The 25,910-nt window shown below is 34.8% G+C and overlaps 1 protein-coding gene across 2 annotated transcripts; it reads left to right on the forward strand.

Moving 5' to 3' along the window:
• Positions 1–1,212: 1,212 nt before the first annotated feature.
• LOC101256637 (DNA polymerase delta catalytic subunit) lies at positions 1,213–22,603 on the forward strand. 2 transcript variants are annotated; one of them, XR_011212185.1, is made up of 31 exons: positions 1,213–1,529; positions 4,283–4,393; positions 5,022–5,128; positions 5,240–5,399; positions 6,623–6,818; positions 6,913–7,048; positions 7,132–7,269; positions 7,865–7,942; positions 8,606–8,697; positions 9,674–9,740; positions 9,850–9,921; positions 12,153–12,239; positions 12,805–12,924; positions 13,037–13,135; positions 13,458–13,565; positions 13,720–13,815; positions 13,892–13,957; positions 17,063–17,119; positions 17,284–17,371; positions 17,483–17,562; positions 17,708–17,821; positions 18,425–18,539; positions 18,765–18,937; positions 19,054–19,125; positions 20,488–20,562; positions 20,649–20,738; positions 20,814–20,974; positions 21,655–21,728; positions 21,894–21,981; positions 22,078–22,218; positions 22,305–22,603. XR_011212185.1 is itself a non-coding variant. In XM_004249301.5 (30 exons), the coding sequence occupies exons 1-30, from the start codon at positions 1,277–1,279 to the stop codon at positions 22,163–22,165; spliced, it is 3,261 nt and encodes a 1,086-aa protein (XP_004249349.1). In that variant the 5' UTR covers positions 1,213–1,276; the 3' UTR covers positions 22,166–22,603. The 2 variants fall into 2 exon arrangements, 1 of the variants encoding a protein (XP_004249349.1); XM_004249301.5 differs by having other exon boundaries at positions 22,078–22,603.
• The last annotated feature ends 3,307 nt before the right edge of the window (positions 22,604–25,910 follow it).

The raw sequence follows: 25,910 nt of genomic DNA on the forward strand, positions 1-25,910 counted from the left end.
TACTGCTTTAACTTATGTTTAGATTTAAAAATTTATCAAAAACACACATCAATTTGCCACCATTGCTTAGATCAAAAGAAAAAAAGTTGCATTTATTCATGTTCAATTTCTTCATGATACATGAAAAACAAACTAGTCAGATTTTTCTTTTACGACAATGAAACCGTAACCGCTTTTGAGTGTGCACATGGTAAATGTAATAGCTCGTAAATTATGAGCTTCATTGAGAAAGCATGCATGTGGGTTAGACTTGAGACCTTTCATCAACTAACTTAGTCACCTTTGCGCTATCTTTTAGATAAGGTAAGTATCGCTTATGTATAAAAGCTTTGAAATAATATAGGGGACGTAAATTATATTCCCTCCGTCCGATATTGTTTGTCATGGTTTTTATTTTTAGAGTCAAATTATAAAAAATGTGACTAACATTTTAAGATGTATTTTTTCATCATATTACTATGTAAAAAATTGTCATTTATAGCATTTTTCATATAATTTTAGAATATCTAATTTTTTTTTGTTTAAAATATCAAATTAATGTGATTCAATTTATCTTTAAAAATTAATCAAATTGATTTTCGAAAAGCACAACATGACAAACAATATTGGATAGAAAAACAATATTGGAATGAGAAAGTACTAAACAAGCTTTTTATTTCTTGCTCAACCAACTCATGGATAGTTGTAATGGCATATTTACTACCCAGTAAAAGGGGCTAAATTTCAATTAGTCATTAACATTTATAATATATATCAATTTGGTCATCAACCTTTCACATTTGATCCAACGACTCTGGAGTGCATTGTGCATGCTAACATAGGAACGCAAGAAATAATAGACAGTAATAGAAATAATAAACGATAACATAATAATATAATAACTGACTGAATAATATGATAGTCGAAATACGAAGCAGGAGAAATATCGATAAGAGTAATATTATAACATTGGTATGGATGAATAACAAGAAAACATACTGCTACTTACTAATCTTCTACTAATGATCAAACACAAAGTCCCTATTTATAAGTGACCGATATAATTAGTTTTTTTCCAAATTCCGAGGAGTAAAATAAAATTAATTTCAAATCAAATATTTCAATTTTGATTATTATAGTATCTTCAAGGACCACATTGATATTTATATGAAACTCTAGGTACCAAAAGTACAATTCTATTCTTTTCCTCCGTCTACATATATACCCATGAACTGGCGGGAAATTGCACACAGCTAAAACTCCCTAAACCCTCTTCTCCCAACTCCGGCGAACCACCATGAACTCCGGCAACTCTAAGAAGCGATCGGCGGCAGCAACGCCGTCGCCTCAACAGCAGCAGAAACACCACGCAGCCATGGAAGAAGAGGACCTAGACGAGGATGTATTTCTCGAAGAGACATTGCTTCAGTACGAAGAAGATTCACAGGTCCTTCGTGAGCTCGAAGAGAGCAATTCCATAAAGGAGAGGCTTCAGAAGTGGAAACGTCCTTCTCTATCTCAAGCTTACATCGCTCAGACACAAAGCATATGTAAGAAAATTTTAATTGAGAAACATTTTGCTCTTAATTTCCGACTTCATGCCTTCGTTTTTTTTGTTTCTGCTTGTTTAATGTATTGTTCGTTTCTTTTTCTGGAAGCTCTTTTTTCTTGTTTCCCTAGATTTTTAAATTATTTGGTGAATTTGGTGGAGTCTATCTCAATTATGGTGTTGAATGTTTATGGTTTCTGAAGGTAATTCATTTGGTGTTAAGCTTTTCTTACAAAGGATTTCAAGTCAGCTGGTGCGGAGTAGCACGGCCCGGCTGCTCTTTTCAACAATGTGTGCAGATGTTTTATTTGATTTAATTTGATATTATAGCGTGCATTTGATGTAATTATAATATAGTTTACGAACTTCAGTATATAAGCATATATAACAACAACAAAATACCCAATATAATCTCGCAAGGTGGGTATGGGAGAGGGTCGAGTCTACACAGATCCTTGTAAGGGTAGGGAGACTGTTTCCTATAGACCCTCGGTTCAAGAAGAGATGATAAGTAAACAATAATAACAACAAGATAGTAAAATAAACAAAATGGAAGAAACAGACAAGAAATACTAGAGATTTATGATAAAACAAACTTAAAAATGATAGTAATACTCAAGGATGAAAATGAAAATTGCTTGGCAACCTACTATCCCTCTACCATGATACTCAACCTCCACACCCTCCTATCAAGAATCCTGTCTTTGGTAAGTTAAAGTTGCAATATGTCTTGTCTAATTACCTTTCCTCAAAATTTCTTAGTCCTACCTCTTCTCCTCCTCATGCCATCATGACCAAACCTCTCACCTCCATAACGAGGCAACTGTGTTTTTCCTCTATATATGTCTGAACTATCTCAACCTCCCTTTCTACATCTTATCCACCACGGGGTTCACTCCCATCATGTTGTTGTCCTGAATCTTTTTATTCTTAATATTATCTCTCATGATGTCCTCACACATTCATACTTTCATCCTATTGACAAACTTTCTTAATTAGCCGACACTCTGCCCAAACAACATAGTTGACCTAACCACCACTCTGTAGAACTTACCTTTTAGTCTTAACGGCATATACTAATCACACAAAACACCAAATGTGAGCCTCCATTTCATTGATCCCGCTCTGATACGATGTGTGACACCATCGTTAATCTTCCCACTGCCTTGGATTACTAACCCCAAGTACTTGTAACTTCCTCTCTGGGGATGACTTCAGTATCAAGCCTTACGTCCCCATCTGCTTCATTAATCACATCATTGAACTTGCAGTCCAAGAATTCTGTCTTAGTCCTGCTCAACTTCAAATCTTTAGACTCCAGGGTCTGTCTCCGAAACTCCAGCTTCGCGTTAACTCTGCTTTGCGTTTCAGTCAATCATGAAAGAGAAGTGCTTTGAGTCCCCTCTCACTGTCCTTACCCGGGTCTTGGTTCCACCGTACATGTAATCACTCTAAGGTTAACTACATGGACACCTCTCACCTCCCAACATCTCCATAAAACTTCGCTTAGGACTTTGTCATATGCTTTTCAAGGTCAACGAACACTAAATTTAAGTCCCTCTCTCTTTACATTGTATATAGTTTTGACTTAAAAAGGAATGAGTGAGCCTACACTTGTCTAAAAGCTACATCTGGGCAATGCTCTTTAACTCGAGTTTTTTTGCAGTTGAGATTTAGTCCCTTTTATGTACTTCTGATTTTTTAAAACAGTTAAGCTAAACTAGTCTAAATGTGTATTTGGTAAGGAAAATATTTTTTGAAAATTGTTTTCCAAGAAAATATGCGGGTTTCTTATTTGTGGAACTTGTTTTCTTATGCCCAGTACGAAATTCAATTTCTTCATATTTTAGGAATGGGAAAATATTTTCTATAAATTTTGACCAACATGACATGGAAAAATAGAAAATATAATACTCCATACCAAACACAACCTAAGTGTGTATATGTGGAAGCCATTTTCGTTTATTATAGGAATTTGAAGTCCATTTTACTTTAAAATTTAAGTTCAAGATTCTTATTTTGTAGTTCTTTTTATTTATATATTTAATTAATTTGGAATATTCTTATATTTTATTCTTTCCTTGGTTTGTCTTCATGTAAATAAATGGTTCTGTACTTAATTAAGGAGTATAATTCAAATTTTTTTTTGTTTTCATTGTTTTATGACTCTCATATTTATTAAATATCAGAAAACCTAAAATAAAATTTTGAACTTTGAAGGCAGAATAGGAAGAAAAGTACCTACTTTTGGATTGCTCATATTGACATTAGTCTGATGCCGTGTATAGGTATTGACAAAAAATAGAAACCTGTTGTTGCTCCAAAAATTTTGAGCCTTCTCTTTACCAAGCAAAAAGAAACCAAAAATTTTGAAGTCTTTTCGTGCTCTTGGTATGAGCAACAAATTATTTTAATTCCTGTGCTCAAATGGAATCCTATTAAGCAAGTTTTTATATTGTCGGACTTGGTGGTGGACAATCTATGACTCAAGTAGAGTCACAATGCACGTCTTGTACTTATTATCTTTTGATAACTATTCAGGTGTTTATTAATGAATAATTTTGACTTAAGCGTTTGTATATTGAGTTGAGGGCAATGTGTACATGTGGATCTTATAATAATTTAGTGAACAACAAGAAGTTGGATTTTTAGGTAAAACAAAAATGTTTCAAAATACATCAATTACTTCATTTAGCTCTAACTTTCACAATCACATTCTGAAAGTTCCGTTGAAATTTGGTGGTCCTTTCTCAGCGTTTCAGCAGCTGGAAATCGACTACATTATTGCAGAGAGCCATAAAGAATTGCTACCTAATTCTTCTGGTCAGGCTGCCATTTTAAGAATCTTCGGGGTCACAAAGGAAGGTTTGTCAATTTTCAATGCTGTTGTCATATGCATTTGCAATTCTTGTTGTTGTATTGTAGCTATGGTGCTATTGATCTAGAAAGATGATTTATTCTGGCATTCCAAGTAATATAATAGTCTCCTAGAGGTATAAATGCACGCCATGAAATGGGAGTTGTTGTTTTTTAATCGGTGAAGCTGTTTTTTCATAAATTAAAAATAGTTGAGAGCGTTCTGAGGGCTGCAAGCTTGTGAGGTTCGCTGATACCAACCACAGTTTCAAACATAGATTTTCTCTTGACTGTGTATAATGTATTGGTACAAATTTGAGTTGAAGTTGCATCTTAGTGGATTCTCTAGTTGTAATATTTTCCTTTTGTGTTTCTGTTCTATTTGTTTAAAGAGGTTCTTGTGCCATTTCCTTTATAGAAGAAAATTATAGCTTTTTTTTTAGTATTTTCTATGCTATCATATTACACTAGATATTAGAACTGAACATGAAAAGCTTAAGTGGAGGTTGTACTTGGTAGGGTGAGGAGTGAGTTCAGAAGGAACACAATACCTTGGAATCCATCACTAATATATTTATTGAGGTTGACGTAGCTTGTCTTCCACTTACTAAGAAATGTCTGTTTATGCCCTGGTCAGGAAATAGCGTCTGTTGTCATGTACATGGATTTGAACCATACTTCTATATCAGCTGCCCTCCTGGAATGGGCCCTGACGATATCTCCCGTTTTCACCAAATTCTTGAGGTATGTTGACCTGCTTGTTTGCATAAACAGGCTATGATTGAATTCTTCACCAGTTTGGTTTATTAATGGCAAATGCTGCAGTTGCTATATTATTCTTGTTGGTTGGTGTAGGGTAGGATGAGAGAGGCGAATAGGAACAGCAATGCCCCTAAGTTTGTCCGTCGCATTGAAGTAGTTCAGAAAAGAAGCATCATGTATTACCAACAGCAGGCTTCTCAGCCTTTTCTCAAGATTGTAGTGGCATTGCCAACAATGGTTACCAGTTGCCGTGGTATATTATCTGTTTCACTTATTCAATTATACTGTATTTTTCTGATGAAGGTGCTTTTTTGATTGAGTCTTATCTTTTGTGCTTGTGGCACACGCCTCGGGACACAGCACACACAGTAAAAGTGTTATTGATAGAAATATCAAGATGTAAGACAGTGCTGGAAAGTAGATGTTTTCTTATGTTGTTCAGTTGGGTTAATTTTACCCCTGTATTTAGCACTGAACAACTAGTGAACTCTATCATTGCGTCCTCATATATATATATATATATAATATTTTAAGATTGCAACAGAACCTAGAAAGTTGGGAAGTCCATTAAAAAGATGTCTTTGATTCCTACTAGTATTTTGTGGTGCTTACGGATTGGATAGAGAGGAACAAAAGGTTTATTGATGGCATCCGAACTCCCATTTCTTCTCTGAAGCTAAGTATTTGATCAGTCTTCTTAGTTGGGTCAACCAGTTCTCTGTAATTACTGTAGAGTCTTTCCTAGAATTTATCAGCTCCGTAGATCTATGTTGATAGTTGTGAACTTGTGACAGCTTTTTTTGCCTTCCTGGGAGCAGATAATCTCTTTGTAATGCTTGCATCTTCTTGATGCTTTTTGTTAATGATATCCTTCTTATTTCATTAAAAAGAAGGAAAAGATTACAACAGAAATTAACAGGCTAAGTCATTCATGTTTCAAACTGCAAACAGCTGCAGTTTAGATCTTGAAGTTCTGGCTTGTTTCCTTCCAAACCACCTAACATAGCTGAAAGGTACTCCAACGCCCTCTGTTCATTTCTCATTTTACATCCAGTCCAGCTGTAATAAGTTCTTAGACTGTCCTTGGCATTACCCATTTTATCCCAAAAGTGTTTAAAAAGGTTTCTCAATTGAGCAGTTGTGTGGGGTTGTGCTATATTTAATATGGCATTTTGCTTGCCAGTCTTGCCTGCTCTTGCCATGATAATTTAATGTATTCCTTGACATTGAGTCATATAAATAATATACTTGCATCTTATGCTTCTGGTAAAATTTCTCCTTAATTTTCTCACTTGAGTTTACTTGCTGAAATCTGGTGAATAATATGTTCGACAGAATTTGGATTATGTTTTTCAACATATGGATGCAACAGAATTGCGATAAAATGTTTGACTTCTGATTGATTTTATAGAATTGATTCTATTACCGATTCCTTTTCCTGCTTTTCCCACCTGATTGAAATGTAAAATGGGGCAGGTATTCTCGATAGAGGTATTCAAATTGACGGGCTTGGTATGAAGAGCTTTCTTACCTATGAAAGTAATGTTCTTTTTGCTCTTCGCTTCATGATTGACTGCAATATTGTTGGTGGCAACTGGATTGAAGTTCCAGTTGGGAAATACAAGAAAGCTGCAAGAAATCTCTCCTATTGTCAATTAGAGTTTGATTGTCTGTATCCTAATGCATGATGAATATATGACGTAAGAGTGCATTCTTTCTATCCTTAAGGGATCATCATCTGGAACTTTCTTAACATTTTCTTTTAGCTATTCTGACTTGATAAGCCATTCTCCTGAAGGAGAATTTTCGAAGATGGCTCCATTTCGCATATTGAGTTTCGATATTGAATGTGCTGGTCGTAAAGGCCACTTTCCGGAGCCTACACAAGATCCTGTTATTCAAGTTAGTCCCAATTTATTCTATATATCTGGAAAATATATGTTGTTTACTTTCCTATTGCTGATAAGATTTTAACTTCATTCTAGGTGGCCAATCTGGTTACCTTGCAGGGACAGGATCAGCCATTAATTCGGAATGTGATGACCCTTAAGTCATGCTCACCGATAGTTGGGGTTGATATTATGTCCTTTGACACAGAAAAAGAAGTATTGCGGGCTTGGAGGGTAATATTTTTTGCATGAAATTTGTATTTTAATTAGATACAGTTTCCACCTTTTCTCTTCGTTTGTGTGGTGGTGGAATGGGGGTTTGTTGGACAGACGAGCAGAGATTTTGTGTGTGACAGTTGATTCTTTCAATTTGGCTTCATGTGATGGCACTTACCCGTTTACACGGTTTCTTTTAGCGTGAAAGTTTCACATTGTCCGTGTTGTTTTATGCTCCAGATTGTAATGCACAAGCCGAAGAGTGAAGCAGGCTGAACAGACTAATTTGGACAAGTTAGAAGTTAAATATTATGGAAAAAGGAGTAGAAATAATGACGGAAATAAACTTTCATGGGCTATTTAAACTTCCCTTACTTGGCATATGAATCTTGGTTGATTGGTGCTGAGGAAGTGGTGGGACTTTCTCATAGTTAATATGAACATAGAGTGTTTGGATATGCCATTTCAGTCTCATACATTAGTTTGCACAATTGCATAAGACTATTCCAGAATACTTTCCTGAAAACAATATTTTGTAAGAAAAAGATGTCTCTACTATTAGTAATACCGATGACCAATTCATGTTTTCTCTTAACTTTCTTTTGACTTGCAGGACCTTATCCGGGAGGTGGACCCTGATATAATAATTGGATATAACATCTGCAACTTTGATTTGCCATATCTCATCCGGGTAATGAGCTTCTGTTTTCCCTTTTTTGATTGGTAAAAGGTATTGTATTCTGACTAGCAAGCTTCTTATGCAGTTATATGTTTAAATAATTGCTCCAAAACAATAATATGAGAGCTAAAGTGAATAAGATTTGCTGGGCAACTTCATAAAAAAAAAAAAGATTTGCTGGGCAAGCTTAACAATTTGTTTGTTAATATAGTAGCCAAAAGTATTGTTTCTTAATTATTAACTGGATTAAGAGTTGAGGACTATAAAAAGTCCGTAGGCAGAAGTGAAAGAAAGCACTACATGATAAATCGTTGTTTAGCTACACCATTGTGGTCAATGAAGTGGGAAAGAACTATGAGGTCTCAGCAGAGACAAAAACATAAGGTGATTTCTTTCCATTTGTTCTATCCTTGGTGGACAGAGTTACTTGGTTCATGTTGCTAGTGGGATGTGACAGGTATTCCATAGAATTAGTTGAGATGTGTGCAAGTTGGCCCGGACACCACAGTTAATAAAAAATTAAAATAAATTGTGGTTTAACTGTGATGCTGATGGTGGAACTGAAGTGGAAAAAATTGTTTCTTCCCTTCCCAAAAGAGATTGGGAAAGGCTAGGTCATGTTTGTTTTTCCATGTGTAATGTTGAACTACTGAAGGCATTTTATCTTCTTATCAGAGAGCTGAAGTCTTAGGGATGGCAGAATTTCCTGTGCTTGGACGCATCAGAAACAGCAGGGTTCGTGTAAAGGATGCAACCTTTTCTTCAAGGTCATTAATATCTTTTTGTTTGTTATCTTCTGTTTGTTTAGAAGTACTTTTAGGTTTCTACTTTATCTGTAGGTAATACAAAATGGCATTTTTTTCCGCTTGGTGTATGTTGACTATATTTGTATCTAACCACTGGCCTGTTCAGTTTTGGATTTATGTTCCATCACTGTATGTGGTTTCTGAAATATGGGATTATATACTAACCTAAAACATGTTCCAATTAGCCGCTGCTTATCAGAACCTTTGTAATGTTTCTCCTTGTAATAGGACAGTAAAATGGAGTAACTGGTATCGCCCATATTTTTCCTCCTAGAGCATTGTTTCATTTCCATAGGTGGAGTTGCAGCACTTCTTAATTCAAACATTTCCCAAAAATTCGCTCGATTGAAACTCAAAGATCAGTCTTCAACTAGTTGATTGTGATCGTAAAAGGAAATTTCCCTGAGGCTATGCTGAAATTGATTTAATCTTCATCTAAGTGTGATTAGGGTTGTCAAATGGATGAGTCAAAATGGCCTGGGTTGATAAAATAACCAACCCAATATTTATTTGCGCTGAAATGGACTAAACAGCGGTTCATAACCCAACCCACCCAATTCTTGCTAAGATTTAATTTCCTTGTTTGTACTTCTATTAAAAAAAATTACCTATTAAACTGTTTTTCCCTTTACTAGAGCTATATATATGTCAGAAAAAATGTTGTTATGAGAATATTTTTTGACAAAATGTTTCATGGGTCAATTTGGGCTATCAACCAACTTTTTTGATGGTCTGAGTTAATAATGAGTGGGTCAACTTGGGAGGGTCGTGCTTTTCATGTGCTAATTTTGCCACTCCTATTTGTGATCATCAAAGTCTAAAAGAAAAAAATATCCCAAGGGTGACAAGTACAATTGAGTTTTGCGTTTAGTGAAGCTGACTTTATCAAAAAAAAACTTGAGAAGCTGTGGACTGATGTATGCGTTTTGTGTTGCAGACAGCATGGGACAAGGGAAAGTAAAGAAATAACAATAGAAGGGAGAGTTCAATTTGATTTATTTCAGGTTTTGTTCATTATGGCTGTATCAATAAGCTGTTCTAATTGCTGTAGAAAGAACTTTACTTAGGAAAACAGTTGAATGCCAGTAAATCTGTTATTCTCGTGTATTGCAGGCTGTGCAGAGGGATTATAAGCTAAGTTCTTACTCACTAAATTCTGTCTCAGCACATTTTCTGAATGAGCAGGTTAGTTTTGCTCTTCTATCCATAGTTTCTTGTCACAACTCACATACTGCTACATCTGCCCACAACCATGTACCTTCTGCCGATAAATTTTTACATGATTTTGAGCGATGACCCTACATGCACTCTTGTTTATGTTCAAACACTTCAATGCTCTTTATTTTTGCTTTATGTACCCGATATCTTAAAACTCACTGGTCCATTTAATCAGAGTCATGAGTTGATCCACCATAGGAGAAGCGTTACCTACCAGGAGTTTCTGTGACCTCTGATTAAAGTTGGAGGGATGCCATCCATATCACGTCTCTACTTATGTTGATAACTAAGTTGAGTGATTCCATTAGTGCCATTGCTCATGTATATTTAAGTAACATTAGTAGGTCTTGCGGTAATGCTTTGTAGTTTTTTTGTGTACAGGGTTTGTTAGCTTGAAGGATTACAAGTCTACTTGCTAGCTTTCTATTTTGATTTTGGCATGTTAATTGTGAAATTAATGGCTTGAGCTGTATTTGATCTACATGAGTTCGTAAAGAAAAAATCTGTGATTGCGACCTTGAGTTCAGTAAAAGAACAGAAGAAATACTCAATTTTGTGCAAGAAACATGTGTAAAAAGTTGTGATTTTTTTTAAATACAAGTGCACTTGCTAAACTCTGTTCCTTTTCCAGTCACCACAACACACATTTATGTGGAAAAAAAGGTAACTTCAACATGGTCTCGCTACCAGCTATCACATAAAAATGTCAAGTACCATTGAACAAAACATCTTAAATTTAATAATTTTAAGTATCTTATTTCTGCTTTAGTGTCTATTCGGGGCTGCCTAGATGCAATGGAAGCATGACCAGTTGGAGAGAGAAGATTCCAGTGAGCAAGGAGGAGTTGGGGGAACTCGCAACTATTTGTGTCTCGTGTTGATATGGAGAAAAACAAATGGAAGAGCTCTTTTTTTTTTTGGAAAATGATAATGTCAAATGGAAGAACTCATTTTAGGAATAAAATAGGGAGAGCCATGAATCAAAGATCAAATGAGGAGATCCTATTCAATTAAATTGTTGTTCAGAGTAGCCATGAACAGCAACGAGAAGCGCACACAGCATCGAAGAAGTGAGGATTTTCATTAATTGCCCATTGTTCACCGTCTTTCTAGCTCAAGTGGAACAACAACAACATGCCCCACAAGTGGGGTCTGTGATTGGTAGTGTTACACATACTTTACTCCTTTCCTGGGAGGTAGACAAGTTAATTCCCATACTCTCGGCTCAAGAAAAAAACATAACAACGCAATCTGGGGAAAAGAAATAACTGAAGTGAAGAAGCGACGGCAAAATACTAAAGATAGCATGACAAAACATTTTGGAGAAAAAAAAAAGAAATAATATCTATAACAAGAAAATACTATAATCAAAGTACAAGAAATAACATATACTGATAGAAATCGGAGAACAAGAAACTATAAGAATACTGCTACAACTACTAGTACTCAAGCACAAGTGAGACAACAGTCAACTACTTAATAGCCTTCTTCACTAATTTTTGTCTTCCATAGACTCCTATCTAAGGTCATGTCCTCGGTAAGTTAAAGTTATTTCATGTCCAGTCTAATCATCTTCCCCGTATTCTTTGGTCTAGTTCTACCTCTCTTGAAACCATTTTAAACCCAACTTCTCACACCTCTGCATTGGGGCATCCGTACATTTCCTCTTCACATGTTTGAATCATCTTAGTCTCGAATCTGTCTTCTCCTCCACCTTTACCCAAATATCTTCATTTCTAATTTTATCTCTCCTAGTAAGCCCACACATCCATCTTAGCGTCCTCATTTCCACAACTTAAGTCTTCTAATGTGAGAATTCTTGACTGGAAACACTCTGCCCCATACAACATAGTTGGTCATTTCTAGCTCCAGTGCATTCTTTAATTAAGTTCTCTGCGCCGGTGCACTATTATTTTTATTAAATTACTTGTGAAGTTTAATTTCAGATCTTTATCCAGTGGGGCAGAAAGGATGACATCTTAATCATATTGTTTTGACCTTTATTATAAACATATCATTGTATTTGTTGTTATCTGAAAATTGAGATGGAGGGTCTTTTATACCTTTGTTTTCATTTATGTTCTTTTATGTCCATAATCTGTTCATTCGTCTTGTTTCCCCTATCCTTATTCCTATTGAATATACTTGTCTTGTTTAGAGCAAGTAATTTTTTTCTAATACTACTGCTATGCCTGCAGAAAGAGGATGTCCATCATTCAATTATATCAGATCTTCAAAATGGCAATGCAGAAACGAGGCGCCGGCTTGCTGTATATTGTCTAAAGGTGTATAGTTCTGTTCCGGTTGAAGGAAATTATTGAATTGGATTTGATTGTGTGCTGAGTGTTGCTTATTTCATAGAATAGTTAATTCTTTTAGATTTTTTTTGTTTTAGACATGCATACAATTTTCTTTAGATAAGGGATATATGTAAAATTCTGCTCCAAGAATATTTAGTTTTAATTTCTTAATGCTTATAGAGACAGCCTTTTGGTGTAGAATGTTCCACTCGAAAGATGTTTGCATGTAAAGAAACCACATATAACTTCATTGTTTTCATCAAAGAAGATACTGTTACAACATTAAGGGTGTGATCTAGTGGTCAATAAAGATAGAACTATTGTTTGATTTTTTATTATGCCAAATGTTGATACACCTCTGTCATCCTTTCCCAAATACAGTTGGACGTAATGATTGTTTCATGTAGATAACGAGCAATGAGTAGTTTGGCCAATGAATTATAGAACGTAGTAATTGGTATTCTAGATGAGTTCAAATGAAATTTAATTTTCTGATGTGAATATTCAGTCTCACTTAGCAAGAAAACTGAGTGCTTTAGTTCCGTTACAGGATGCTTATCTCCCACAACGGCTTTTGGACAAATTAATGTTCATTTATAACTATGTGGAGATGGCTCGAGTCACTGGTGTACCTATATCTTTTCTTCTCTCAAGAGGGCAAAGCATTAAGGTTAGTCCTATACTTGCTTCATTTTCCTCTAGTGTAAAATTAAGTAAGGTCTCATTTATTTGCAATTAATGAAGGTCTTAATCTTAATTATTCTAATCTCCTCTATCTTCAGGTGCTTTCTCAACTTTTAAGGAAGGCGAAGCAAAAGGATCTTGTCATACCAAATGCAAAACAGGTTGGATCTGAACAAGGAACATTTGAGGGGGCTACGGTAAGAAAATAAGTAACACCCATCATATAGCTGGATATTTTATCTTGTAAAGAAAAGTTAGCACTTGTAAAGCTCCTGTTGTGCCAAGCTTTATATTTGGTATATTACTCTTGTTAAACATATGTTTCGAGTATTAGTTGAGGTGCGCTCAAGTTTGGTCCTGGACACCATAGTTATCAAAAATGAACATGTATGTTTGGAGGATATCAAATCTGACTATCACACACCTTTTATATCCTTTGATGTTGATTTCTTAGGTTAGAGGTACTAACTGTAAGTCTTGATTCTTTTGTATTTTTCCTTTCAAAATATCTGGTCACAGGTTTTGGAGGCACAGGCTGGTTTCTATGAGAAGCCAATTGCAACATTGGATTTTGCATCTCTATATCCATCAATCATGATGGCATATAATTTATGTTACTGCACGCTAGTAAGTGGTCTTGTTTGAGTCTTGACCATGATATTTCTTTTTTACCCGAGTGTTCAATTGATGTTGGTGAAACCTTAGAATTAAGTGCTGAGCATTAAGATCTTCACGTTAATGCTTCCGGTTCTAAGTTTTGGTTTTCTTCCCTCATGTCTAGGTAACTCCTGAAGAGGTTCGCAAACTGAACCTTCCTCCAGAGTGTGTCAACAAGACCCCTTCTGGTGAAACGTTTGTCAAGTCAACCTTACAGAAGGTAAATATTTAACTGTTGGTTTAATTCCGGTATTTATGTTCTTGTTTCGATTATGATAATTTAATTGTTTTGTCAGGGAATACTTCCGGAAATTCTTGAAGAACTATTGACTGCTCGTAAAAGAGCAAAAGCAGATTTAAAGGTGTTCACTATATTTTTGATCTTTTATATTTTTCTACTATCTGTTGCCTCATTTTGCTTTGTATCTTGTTTTTTGTTGTCATTTTGTTTCTTAGAACCCTTCTCTGATTAACTTTCTTTTTGAACCGAGGGTCTATCATATACAACCTCTCTACCCCACAAAGGTCGGGGTAAGGTCTGCTTACACCTTACCCTGCCCAGACCCTACTTATGGGATTACATTGGGTATGTTGTTGTTGTGTTCAGTCTTTGGAATTTGGTTCCATCTAATGTTTGAAAGAATCATTCTGGATTTATTGGGTTTTGATCCAACTAGCCTTGGGTTTAATCAAGGACATCAATCCTCCACATCTATGATAATATGCAGTTGGCATATGCATATATCTCAAATGTTTTAATTCTATGGGTAAGAGACAATAACTAAGCATAGAGAATCCAAAATCTGTTTTTTTTTGGTTAAATCAGGATACTTGATTGTTGATTGTGAAGTAGGGCTTTTAACTTTTTACTTGAGATTTCCTTTTGTTTGTATATAGGTACACTCAATACTGGCCTCCTTTCACTAGATTTAATGGCTCTAAAAGTTTCCTTTTTAAGGAAGTGATAAAAGGAATTCGTAGTGTTTTCATTTGTCAGTGTTACACTACTGCAACCAAGCACTTGGTGTATATTTTTACATATTCACATCCTAGCACTGAGCATCTTATTTCCACAACACTAGTATTAGATGCTATTGGACAATGCAGATGACTAGTTTTTTTCTTCTTATTTTCTTGCCGTTAAATGGACAAATCATTTTTTCTTCAGAAGTTTGATTGTCATGGAAACTTTTAAAGTGGCTCTGGACCCTCTTGTAACCTGATATGTTATGGCAAGATTGTAAAATCCATAACTACTTGCAAAGAGCTTCTGAGGGACACAATGTAATTTCATGCTATGTAGATTCTTTTTATCCTTATGCCTTGCATTTGAATAGATGTAAATTATTAAACCAACATGTTCCTCTCATGTTATGTCATATTTATTAATATTTGATGCAATATGATGTGTAGCTTGATTCTAGCATAAGAAAGTTCCATTTTACCAATCTCTCTAAACTTCGGTTCTTTAAATTGTCGTTTGATCCACGAGAGTTCTCAATTTGCCACCACCATGGCTCCATATCCAGCTTCTGTCAACTGCATCTTTTTTCTTAATTTTCTGATGCATCAAATTAGTATAAAGAATCCAGTTTCTTGAAGTGAACTGCCTATCTTTTTGAGAAGATATTGTTGTATTCCTCAGCATTAAGGATATGCTGGAGACCTCCAAAAATTTGTTCCCAACAAGAGAAAAAACAAAAAGGCTAATTGATTACGAAGTGCCAATAATATCCAAAATTTGTGCAGCTTCTTCAATCCCTTCCTCTTTACACCAAAAATATAAAGTAGTCAGGCAGTTCCATTTGACTTTCTCTATTGAATTAGCATTGTTTTCAAAACATCTGCTATTTCTTTCTTTCCAAGTAGACCACCAAATGCATGATGGTATTGTACTCCACTTTTTCTTAGATTTTCTCCCCCCTCTGCTGATCCAGCAACTAAGTAGATCTGTTGTATGCTCAGGCATAACCCATTCTGTGCGTGTTAGTCCGAGAAAAAGGTTCCACAATTGTGTTGTATTTATGCAATGGAGGAACAAGTGGTTGTTGGTTTCCTCAGTCTCAGAGCAGCAAAAGGCAATATAGAAACTCCTCCTTTTCAATTTCTCATGTGTGGAGCATGCTCTTCTGGCAACCAACCAAGAGACACTTTATCTTGGTTGGCACCTTGTTCTTCCAAATCTGCTTCCACGGGCCAGGCTTACCACCTGGATGCTCCTTCACCTCCTTAATAATAGCTTGTTAACAGAAGGCTTCCATATCTAGAGTGTTTCCATATGGTTGAATCTTTTTGTGCCGGTAACCCATTGAACCCGTTCAGAACATGTAATAGCTCAGCCACTCTCCCAATCTTCCAGTCATTTAAAGGCCTTCTAAACACAATATTCCATCCATGAGTAGACCATACCTCAGCCACTGTTTCTTCCGGATTGGTACACAAGGAAACTGATCTGGAAATAAGACCATCAGTGTCTCATTTCCATTCCAATTGTCCTTCCAGAATAGGATTTTAGTCCCATTTCCCATCTTGTAGACTATTTGTCTACTTAGGTCAGGCCAAAAATTTCTGATTATTCTCTAAGCTTGACACCCTATAAGTGCTATTCACAGAGCTGAAGACCCAATTTCCATTCAACCCGTACTTGTTGACTATCACCTCCCTCCACAGGGCTTGTTCCTCAGTGTTGAACCTCCATAGCCATTTTGACCAAAGGCATCTATTTTGCAACCCCAAGATTCTGATTCCAAGTCCACCGGATTGTTTATGTAACTGCGCAGTCTGCCATTTGACTAAATGCAAATCCTTCCCTTCTTTATTCCCTATCCACAAGAAATCTCTTCTCAGTTTGTCAAGTCTTTCTTCCACTTTGGCAAGCGTAGGAAATAAAGACATAACATAAGTTGGAATATTGTCCCAGCTTGCATTTGGTGGACTATATGAATAGGAAGGAACCAAAGATGTTTAGAAAACAAGAGTTGTTCTCTGCAGAAACTGAAGATGAACTGTCTAGTCCTTTTCTTTTTTTGGTGTAAACACGGATATCCTCAAGAAGAAGAGGATGTTCCCAGTAATTTTGTTGTAAGTATTACTGGAATACTTTCTGAGTATTCCTTTTTGTTTATAATACAAGTTACCTTCTTCAAAAAAAAAAAGTTGGAAGAGAGTCCAACACAGAGTTTATTGAAGTGACTGTCCCTCCCAAAGAGATATACTGAGCTTTCCAATTGGCCAATTTTTTCTGTCTTTTAAATTATGCCATTCCAAATTTCTTGCTCCTTGTGTTTGTGCCCCAATGACATGCCCAAGTAAGTTGTGGGAAGCTGGTGAACTGCCTATCAGAAGCCCGATGTTTTTACTTGAGTATTAGTCTACTCACCATTTTTTGCATATCTAACAGATGATGTGTAGATAAATATGTGTTATCCTCTGAACTTTGAATTATGACGATATATTTTGGGTTTCAGGAAGCCACAGACCCTCGAGTCAAAGCTGTCTTAGATGGCCGTCAGCTAGCTTTGAAGGTAATTCATGCATTGTTAGTCAATATCCAACTTTGTAACTGTGTTCTTTCACTTTTTCTTGGCAGATATATGAATTTGGTTCTCTTTATTATTGGTACTACAATGATTTTAGAACTATAAAGAATTTAGTCAGGTCAATAACTACTGATGTCTTCTGGTTTCAGATCAGTGCAAATTCAGTATATGGGTTTACTGGAGCTACTGTTGGTCAATTACCATGTCTAGAAATATCTTCAAGTGTTACTAGCTATGGTAATGCAATTATTACTAGCAACTTTATTACATGACACTGAACTACTGGAACTTTGTTGTATAGAAAGCCAATTCAAGTACTTGCTTTTTGAACTTGTTTGTTCTTCCTAGGTCGACAGATGATTGAGCACACAAAAAAGCTTGTGGAAGACAAGTTTACAGTACTTGGGGGCTATGAACACAACGCTGAGGTACATTATCTGAAGTTTTTATAGATGTTATAGATTCCCAATTAATATCTTATGGGTGTTGTCAGAGTGTCACTGGTTGGTTAGCACTAAATTATTAACTTTATCAAAAAATTGTCCTCTAATTGTGATTGTTTTGTGATGCCAGGTTATATATGGAGATACAGATTCTGTGATGGTGCAGTTTGGTGTGCCTACAGTGGAAGAGGCTATGAAATTGGGCAGAGAAGCTGCTGATTACATTAGCGGGACATTTATCAAAGTGCGTCCTAAACTTCGGTATATTTAATTGTATCTAAACCAACCTTTTCTAAAAAAACCAGTAGCATCTAAACACTTCTTCAGATGATCACTTCAGTGCAGTTTCTTTGTTCTTCGTTAACCATCATTTTCTCTTGAGACAAGTCTGAGCCTGCTTACATGCCACAACTACAGTTATCCATGAAGTATTTATATTCTCTAATCAGTTGGTCAGTTATTGCTATTTGATGATGCCCATTAGTTGGTTTTGGTATTTCATGGTTATAGCATATTTGTGATTAGAGTATATATCATGAAGAGGAAGAAGTGAAAAAGCATCAGAAACTAGTACACTTATTGTATTCGATCAGTTCAACTTCTTCTTGATAAGTAGTATTGATATACTTATTCCACTTGATGCAATTTTGTAAATTTATCATGGTTTATGGTATTCTAGTGAGGAAACTTGTTAACTCGTGAGATCCTTGCTAATAAAGAGAATCCTAAAATGTTTAAATATTGAGATGTGTTCTCAGCAGTGTACCTATGTATTTTTTTAATCTCTTCTACTAAAATTTATTTTTCATTTTTTCCTTCTGCTGCTGGTGGCATATTTGATTTTCAGCCAATAAAACTAGAATTTGAGAAGATTTATTACCCATATTTGCTGATTAGCAAGAAGAGATATGCTGGCCTTCTTTGGACAAATCCGGACAAACATGACAAAATGGATGCTAAAGGTGAGCTCTGTCGAAGGCCTATCCTTTTCATCTTTCAGCATATTCTTGGAACTTCTCTCACCCTTCAATGCCAACCTTTAATTTTTTTCATATTGTTATCCTTGAAAAATTAGCAAATCAAATGTGTTACCTCAAATTTAACTATTCTTACTGTATTCAAATTGTTCATTTCTTAGGTGCATATTGTGTTTGATAAATTGTTACAGTTCTACCCTTTTTCACCAGGGATTGAAACTGTTCGAAGGGATAATTGTCTCTTAGTCAAGAACCTTGTAACCGAGTGTCTTTATAAAATACTAGTAGACAGAGATGTTCCTGGTGCTGTTCAGTACGTCAAGAATACTATTTCAGATCTTCTTCTGAACCGCATGGATCTGTCTCTTTTAGTTATTACTAAGGTGAGAATACTCTTAATTCAGGAAAACCTGGGGCATTTATTTCTTGCAACTTGTTTGAATATTTTGGAGTTGTTAGTTTATGTGATTAGCATTATCTAACTTCTGAGGGTTAATAGGGTCTGACAAAAACTGGAGATGATTATGAAGTAAAGGCAGCACATGTTGAACTTGCAGAGCGAATGCGCAAGGTTGGATAAACTCAATTTATTTGCATATCTTTTTAAAAATATAAGTAGATTCCTTCAAGAAGGGTTCAGTTACTTTTGTCCTTTGTCTGTGAAGATCGATGTATGGCATCTTGCACACAAGTATATGCTGCTTGATATTTGTTCGATTAAGCTGTTGAGTTTCCCATCTAAATTATGTTCCCATTATGTATTGAATTTGTTCCTTATTTCTGGTGGCAAGGCTGCTGTCATCCAAATTTTTGATGGTTTAATATTCAAGTACTCTAAATAAGGCTAAACCAGACGTCACTATATTTGAGTTATCTTGTTGTCAGTAGCTCAACTTTTCTGAAGTTCTGTGCTGATTTTTGTGCCAAGGATTCCAGTATTCCTCATATTTGCTGTTAATCAAATATGTTGGAAGATTAATAACTCCATTATTTGCTTTTGTTACCCTATGAGCTATGTTAGAACATATGCTTGTCCTTCATTGGATTTGGATTAGGTGTTCAGACTCCTTTACATAGTATCCAAGTCAGACTTGTAAGCACGGTTTCACAATTGTTTCTCATTAATATAATTGTGAAGAAATGAACGTTGGGGTTAGTTCAATACCAAAAGTTAGCTCATGAGGAGGATTCTGGAGGCCTATATAAGGAGACCACAACCTTAAAGCGCACGAAGGGGAGAATTTTCAAGACCATATAAAGTTAGGGCAACCCTTATAACTCATGATAGGAGGATTTCCTGACTATTAGAAGGTTCATTGTACTCAGAAGGAAATAGAAAAGTGCACCCTCAAGGGTGTGCCCTAGAGGTCAATGAAGTGGGTTGAGAATCACAAGGTATCATGTTTAAATCTCAGTGGAGGCAAAAGCCCTATTCTTACCTCTTGTTTGACAGAGTTAAGCAGTACCTTGTGGAATTAGTCGAAGAGTGTGCAAACTGGCCCAGACCTCACTCTTTATCTAAGAAAAGAAAAAGGGAAGCACGTTTATTAGAATATATAGTTCCACTCGTCAAAAAGGTTGATCAGAATATAAAGTTACTAAAAGGCTCATACCTATCCTTTTGTTTTGTTGGCTTACTTTCCTTCTCCCTCTTGTTAATTCTTACCTGTAATGGTTTCATGTGATTTTATAAGATATAATTTGTTCAACCCAAAGACAATAGAAGGTAAAAGGAACAGGTTGTCTAATTGACATTCATTTTAAGGTACATTTTATATAGTGTCGTGTTTTGCGTGCTCTCTTTTAACATTGTATTCAAGTGGCAGAGTGAGCTGCGCATTTAACTATTGCAGAAACCACATTTCTGAGATTCTTATGGTTTTAGCGCACCATAAAAAATGAAATTGATGAAAACCTTTATTTTCAATGACAGCGAGATGCTGCTACAGCACCTAGCATTGGTGATAGAGTACCTTATGTAATCATTAAAGCTGCAAAAGGGGCCAAGGTAATCATCCAACTGATTTAGTATGTGATTATAATCTCCACATTTTGTGTGCTTGTGTCAAATCACGGTTATATTATGACAAGCAGGCATATGAAAAGTCAGAAGACCCTATATACGTGTTAGAGAACAACATACCTATAGATCCTCAATACTATCTTGAAAATCAAATTAGTAAGGTCAGTATGGCTCGATTTTTTCGTTTTAATTAACATGCTCATTGTAACTGTTTTAATGGAAGTGTTTTATATCAGCCACTTCTGAGGATTTTTGAGCCAATACTGAAGAATGCAAGTAAAGAGCTTCTTCACGGAGATCACACAAGATCCATCTCAGTTCCAACCCCTTCAAACAGTGGTATTATGAGATTTGCCAAGAAGCAACTCACTTGCATTGGATGCAAAACACCACTCAGGTGCTCTATTGTCTTTCTTGTCCCTATATGTTTTACAAGATAAGATTGTTTTTCATTTCTAAGGAGAATCCCTCCTTCCTCTCAAAATTCTCCTTGACTTGTGAGTTACTGACATAGGGTTTGTACTTCCAACCTAGGAGCACTAGTGTACCTTCTCTAAGCTGTATATTGGTTGTTAGTTTTAAGTTTCTGTTGAAATTGTAATTTATCCTGGAAGAGCCATTGTAGGAGCTATACTTGCATTTCATGCTTTGTCACTGACATGAATAGTAAGTAGGAATGTTGAGATAAAGACTACCTTAGAGTTTGGCAGTAGTTAATATGTTTCAAAATGGATATGGTGCCATTTTCTATAAAAGCTTCTTGTTGATGGGCCTTTTTTTACCAATGTTTATTAAACCTCCAAATCAATGAACCTGATTTATGAAATAAACATCTGTCCCAATTTTTATTTTTATTTAATTTCTTGGGCAAAAAAGGTTAAAAGTGATGTGGGCCTAGGAGATCATAGCAGTGTGAAGGCTCCCACAAGCTTGCTAACAATTTTGCGCCTCTGTCTCTGTTTGTGCATCTCTCTTTGACAAGAGATGATGAGCGGATGTATTGCTTTCTTCTTTTTTGGAAGAAGCTATAGTAAAGGTTGCAGAACAGCTTATTAACTTATTTGCTCCTTCATCCAGTGGCTCTGATCGAACAATCTGCAAGCACTGCAAAGGAAGAGAGGCCGAACTTTATTGCAGATCCGTGGCTAATGGTATGCTAGGAATTCATCTCATGTTCTTTTGTACATCTCCTTTTTAATTTCGTAAGGAGGAGATGACGTGGCATATCTATTTAGATGATGTCTCTAGGGAAGGACTCAGAGCTATGAACTGCTTGAACGTTGCTTGCTAATTGTTTATAACTGTATTAAATGCAGTGGCTGAACTAGAGAATCTATTTGGGAAGCTATGGACACAATGCCAAGAATGCCAAGGCTCTCTCCATCAGGATGTCCTATGCACTAGGTTCGAGTTGCTTTCTACTTTTACTGATAGATACGTGCCTATTGCTAGTTATTCCTCTCCCCTTTCATTCTTCTAAATTATCTTGATTTTGACCAGTCGAGACTGCCCAATCTTTTATCGGAGGAAGAAGGCTCAGAAAGACATGGCTGAAGCTAAAACTCAATTAGATCGGTGGAACTTTTAAATTTCAATGCCTGAAGTCTTCATTGCTGCAAGTCCAACCTTCCATTTTGCCAAGTATCGTAATTCTCTTAACTCTGGTGTGGAAGCAGCATAAAAGTTTGGGAATTAACTGAATAACTGAAACTACTATGATGAGGTAGCACAAGTGCCTTAGAGAAGATGTCGCGATTGTTCATGAGGTAGCAATGTGAAGCTTCCTCAAATCCAAGAACCATTAATATACACGAAACTTGTCTGCCTCGATGAGTTTTAACTTCCAATCGTTTGCTAGATGAAATTCGGACAATCTTTTGTACCTTCTAGCTAGTTGAGATGACTGTAAGTGTAGACTTGTATTGATTTAGAGATATAATATTGTATTCTGTACAGTCATGGCTGGAGGAATGTAATGTATTGAGTTCCCTTTTGCTAGTACCAATTGAATGCAACTTCTAATTAAGCGAGTGTTTGATCATAGATTTTGGATTAGATGTCTTCAAATATTCGTTTTGAGCAAAAATTTTGATAAGATTTTGAAACGGTATCTTCAAAATAGTCTAATTTCTGAGATTTTTTCTCACAATTTTCATTTTCATATTTTTCAAATCAAATTTTCCAAGTTTTAATTTCAAAATGTATGATCAAATAGTTAATTCTTGGCTAAGTAGTGCATATGGGTAATGCTTATTTCTTATCATCTTCTAGCATAAATAAATTGATTCATAGTTTATACTATTGTGTTAATGTATGTGAGATTGTAAAATGGTAATCATATATCATACCTGATATGATTATTAATTTACTAAAAAGCTGTAAAACAAGATACTAATTATGCTTAGTTTTAATACATACATAACTCTCTTATTAGTGAGGAACCAAACAAGCAATTTCATGTATGATTGAAATTATATACTCCGTTTTGTTACACGATACTTTTTTTTAGTTCATCCTAACAAGAATGTCATATATTAATTAAAAATAATTTATCTTTAAATCTCTTTTTACTTTTATTGAAATGATTTACAACCACACAAATAAATGATTGTTTTAAAATACAAATTTCTAAAATTTTTTAAAAATATGATGTCAAATTAAACCGTGTCACTTAGAATAAAAGAAAGAAAATATTATTTTCTACATATATTAGTTATTTCAAGTTTTATTTTATATAAAATAAATTATAAATACACTATTTCATGATTTATATACATGTATATATACTTAATATATTAATAATTTATTGGTTATCTATCTAACAAAATATTTAAAAAGCGTTCAAGTGATGTAGTTTGACTTACTGAATACCGACTACAGAAGCCTTTTTTCTTTGCAAAGCTTAAAAGCGCTTATTAATTATTTAGTAAAAATAATCTAGCATTATAAGTTCTCTTCGTTTATTTTTATTTGTTATATTTTAATTTTCAAAAGTTAATTTCATTAATTTTAAAAATTAAATTAAATTATATTAATTTAATATTTAAAAAAAATTAAAAAACTATACAAAAGATACTGTAAATTATAATTTTTTATATATTAATATAATAAAGAAATATATTATAAAGTATTAATCAAAATAATTATTATTATTGAACTATAAAAAAGAATTATGACAATTAAAAATAGATCGATACATGAAGTCGGAAAGCAGCCACGTGATCAACAATTTATTTATTTATTTGGAGACAAAATCAAATGCTGTGAATTAAATGTTTCTTTTACTCTGACGGCAACAGCAAGTCGCCTGTCTGCTCTGTATACTACTAACAATTCCTACCTACTTCATAATATTCTTTTTTTTTAAAAAAAAAATATTCTCTAAAAATGGATATATTTTCAAATTAAATGAGCCCCAAAGCTAATAAATACAAATTTTATTGATTTTTGTATGTTATATAATCCATGAAATTTTTGTGATCTGAAATTTCTACAATAAAATGGCATAAATTTTTCATATCAACGTTCGCAATGTATTCAGTTCGTCTTTAGAGTGGAAAATGCGCATTTTTAAGTTTCCACGAGCCTTAAAAATGATAAACACAAATTATGCATATTATCTTCCATGAAAAATTTGGTGATTCGAAATTCCTAAAACAAAATGATCAAATTTTTTTGTGACGTCCATTAAGACATCGGTAATGTATCCAGTTCGTTCTGCGAGGTAACAAACACATTTTTGAGTTCAAACGAGCCCCAAAGAAGGTTAACGTGGATTTTTTCAATTTTCATGTGCCATAGTATATGAAATTTTTGTGATTCGAAATTTCAAAAAAAAATGGCCAAATTTTTTTGTGGACGTCCACTAAGACGTTGGCAAAGTATTCAGGTCGTTTTGCGAGGTAAACAAACACATTTTTGAATTCAAACGAACCCCTAAGCAGGTATTACAGATTTTTTCAATATTCATGTTCAATAGCCTATGAAATTTTTGTGATCCGTAATTTCTGAATAAAATGCTCAAAATATTTTGTGGACGTTCGTTAAAATTTTGGCAATATATCCAATCTGTCCCTCTGGGAAAACAGAAGCATTTTCATGTTCAATCGAGTTCCAAAGCAGGTAACCACCGATTTTAACGATTCTCGTGTGCTATAAACCATGAAATTTTGATGATTCGAAATTTGCAAAACAAAATGATCGAATTTTTTCGTGGACGTCTGTTAAGACGTAAGTAATGTATCCAGTTCGTTTAGCGAGAAAACGAGAGCATTTTTTTTAAACGAATTGAGAGAAGGTAAATACAGATTTTATCAATTTTCGTATGTTATAATCCATTGAATTTTTGTTATACAGAATCCAGAGATAATGACCAAAAATTTTTGTGGACGTCGTTAAGACATTGGAAATATATCCACTTCGTCCTGCGAGGAAAATATACAAGTCCAAATGAGCTTCAAAGTAGGTAAACATAGATTTATCGATTTTCGCGAGCAATCTATGAAATTTTCGTGATCGTGAATTACCAAAACAATATGGTCAAAAAAAATTGTGGACAACTGTTAAGACATTAGCAATGTATCAATTTTATCCCGCAGGGAAAACGAGCTCATTTTAAAGTTCAAATGAGCCCAAAAACAGGTAAATGTGGATTTTGCTTATTTTGTGTGCTATAGTTCATGAAATTTTTGTGATTCAAAATTTTCAAAATAAAATGGCCAAAAATTTTCGTAGACATCCGTTAAGACGTTGTTAACGTATCCATGTCGTCCCACAGGGAAAATAGAAACATTTTCAAATTCAAACGAACCCCAAAGCAAGTAAACGCAGATTTTATCAATTTTCAAATGCTATAGTCCATGAAATTTTTGTGATTCTATATTTCCAAAATAAAATGGCCCAAATTTTTCGTGGACTTCTATTAAGACGTTAGTAATGTATTCATTTCATCCCACAAAAAAATGTGCGTTTTCAAGTTCAAACGAGCATCAAAGATGGTAAAATTAGATTTTACTGATTTTTATGTGATCTAGTCCATGTAATTTTTGTGATCTGGAAGTCTCGAAATAAAATATGAAAACTTTTTGTAGACGTATGTTAAGACGTTGACAATGTATCCAGTTCGTCTCATGAAAATATAGACGTTTTTTCAACTTCAAACAAGTTTTAAAGCAAGTAAATGCATATTTGTCAATTTTCGTGTGATATAATACATGAATTTTTTCTGATCCAACATTCCTGAAACAAAATGGTTAAATTTTTTGTGGACGTCTGTTAAGACGTTGACAATGTATTCAGTTTGTCCCGCGGAAAAAACGGCCGCATATCAAATT

Source organism: Solanum lycopersicum, chromosome 10 (genome assembly GCF_036512215.1).
Source record: "Solanum lycopersicum chromosome 10, SLM_r2.1".
Taxonomy (NCBI): domain Eukaryota; kingdom Viridiplantae; phylum Streptophyta; class Magnoliopsida; order Solanales; family Solanaceae; genus Solanum; species Solanum lycopersicum.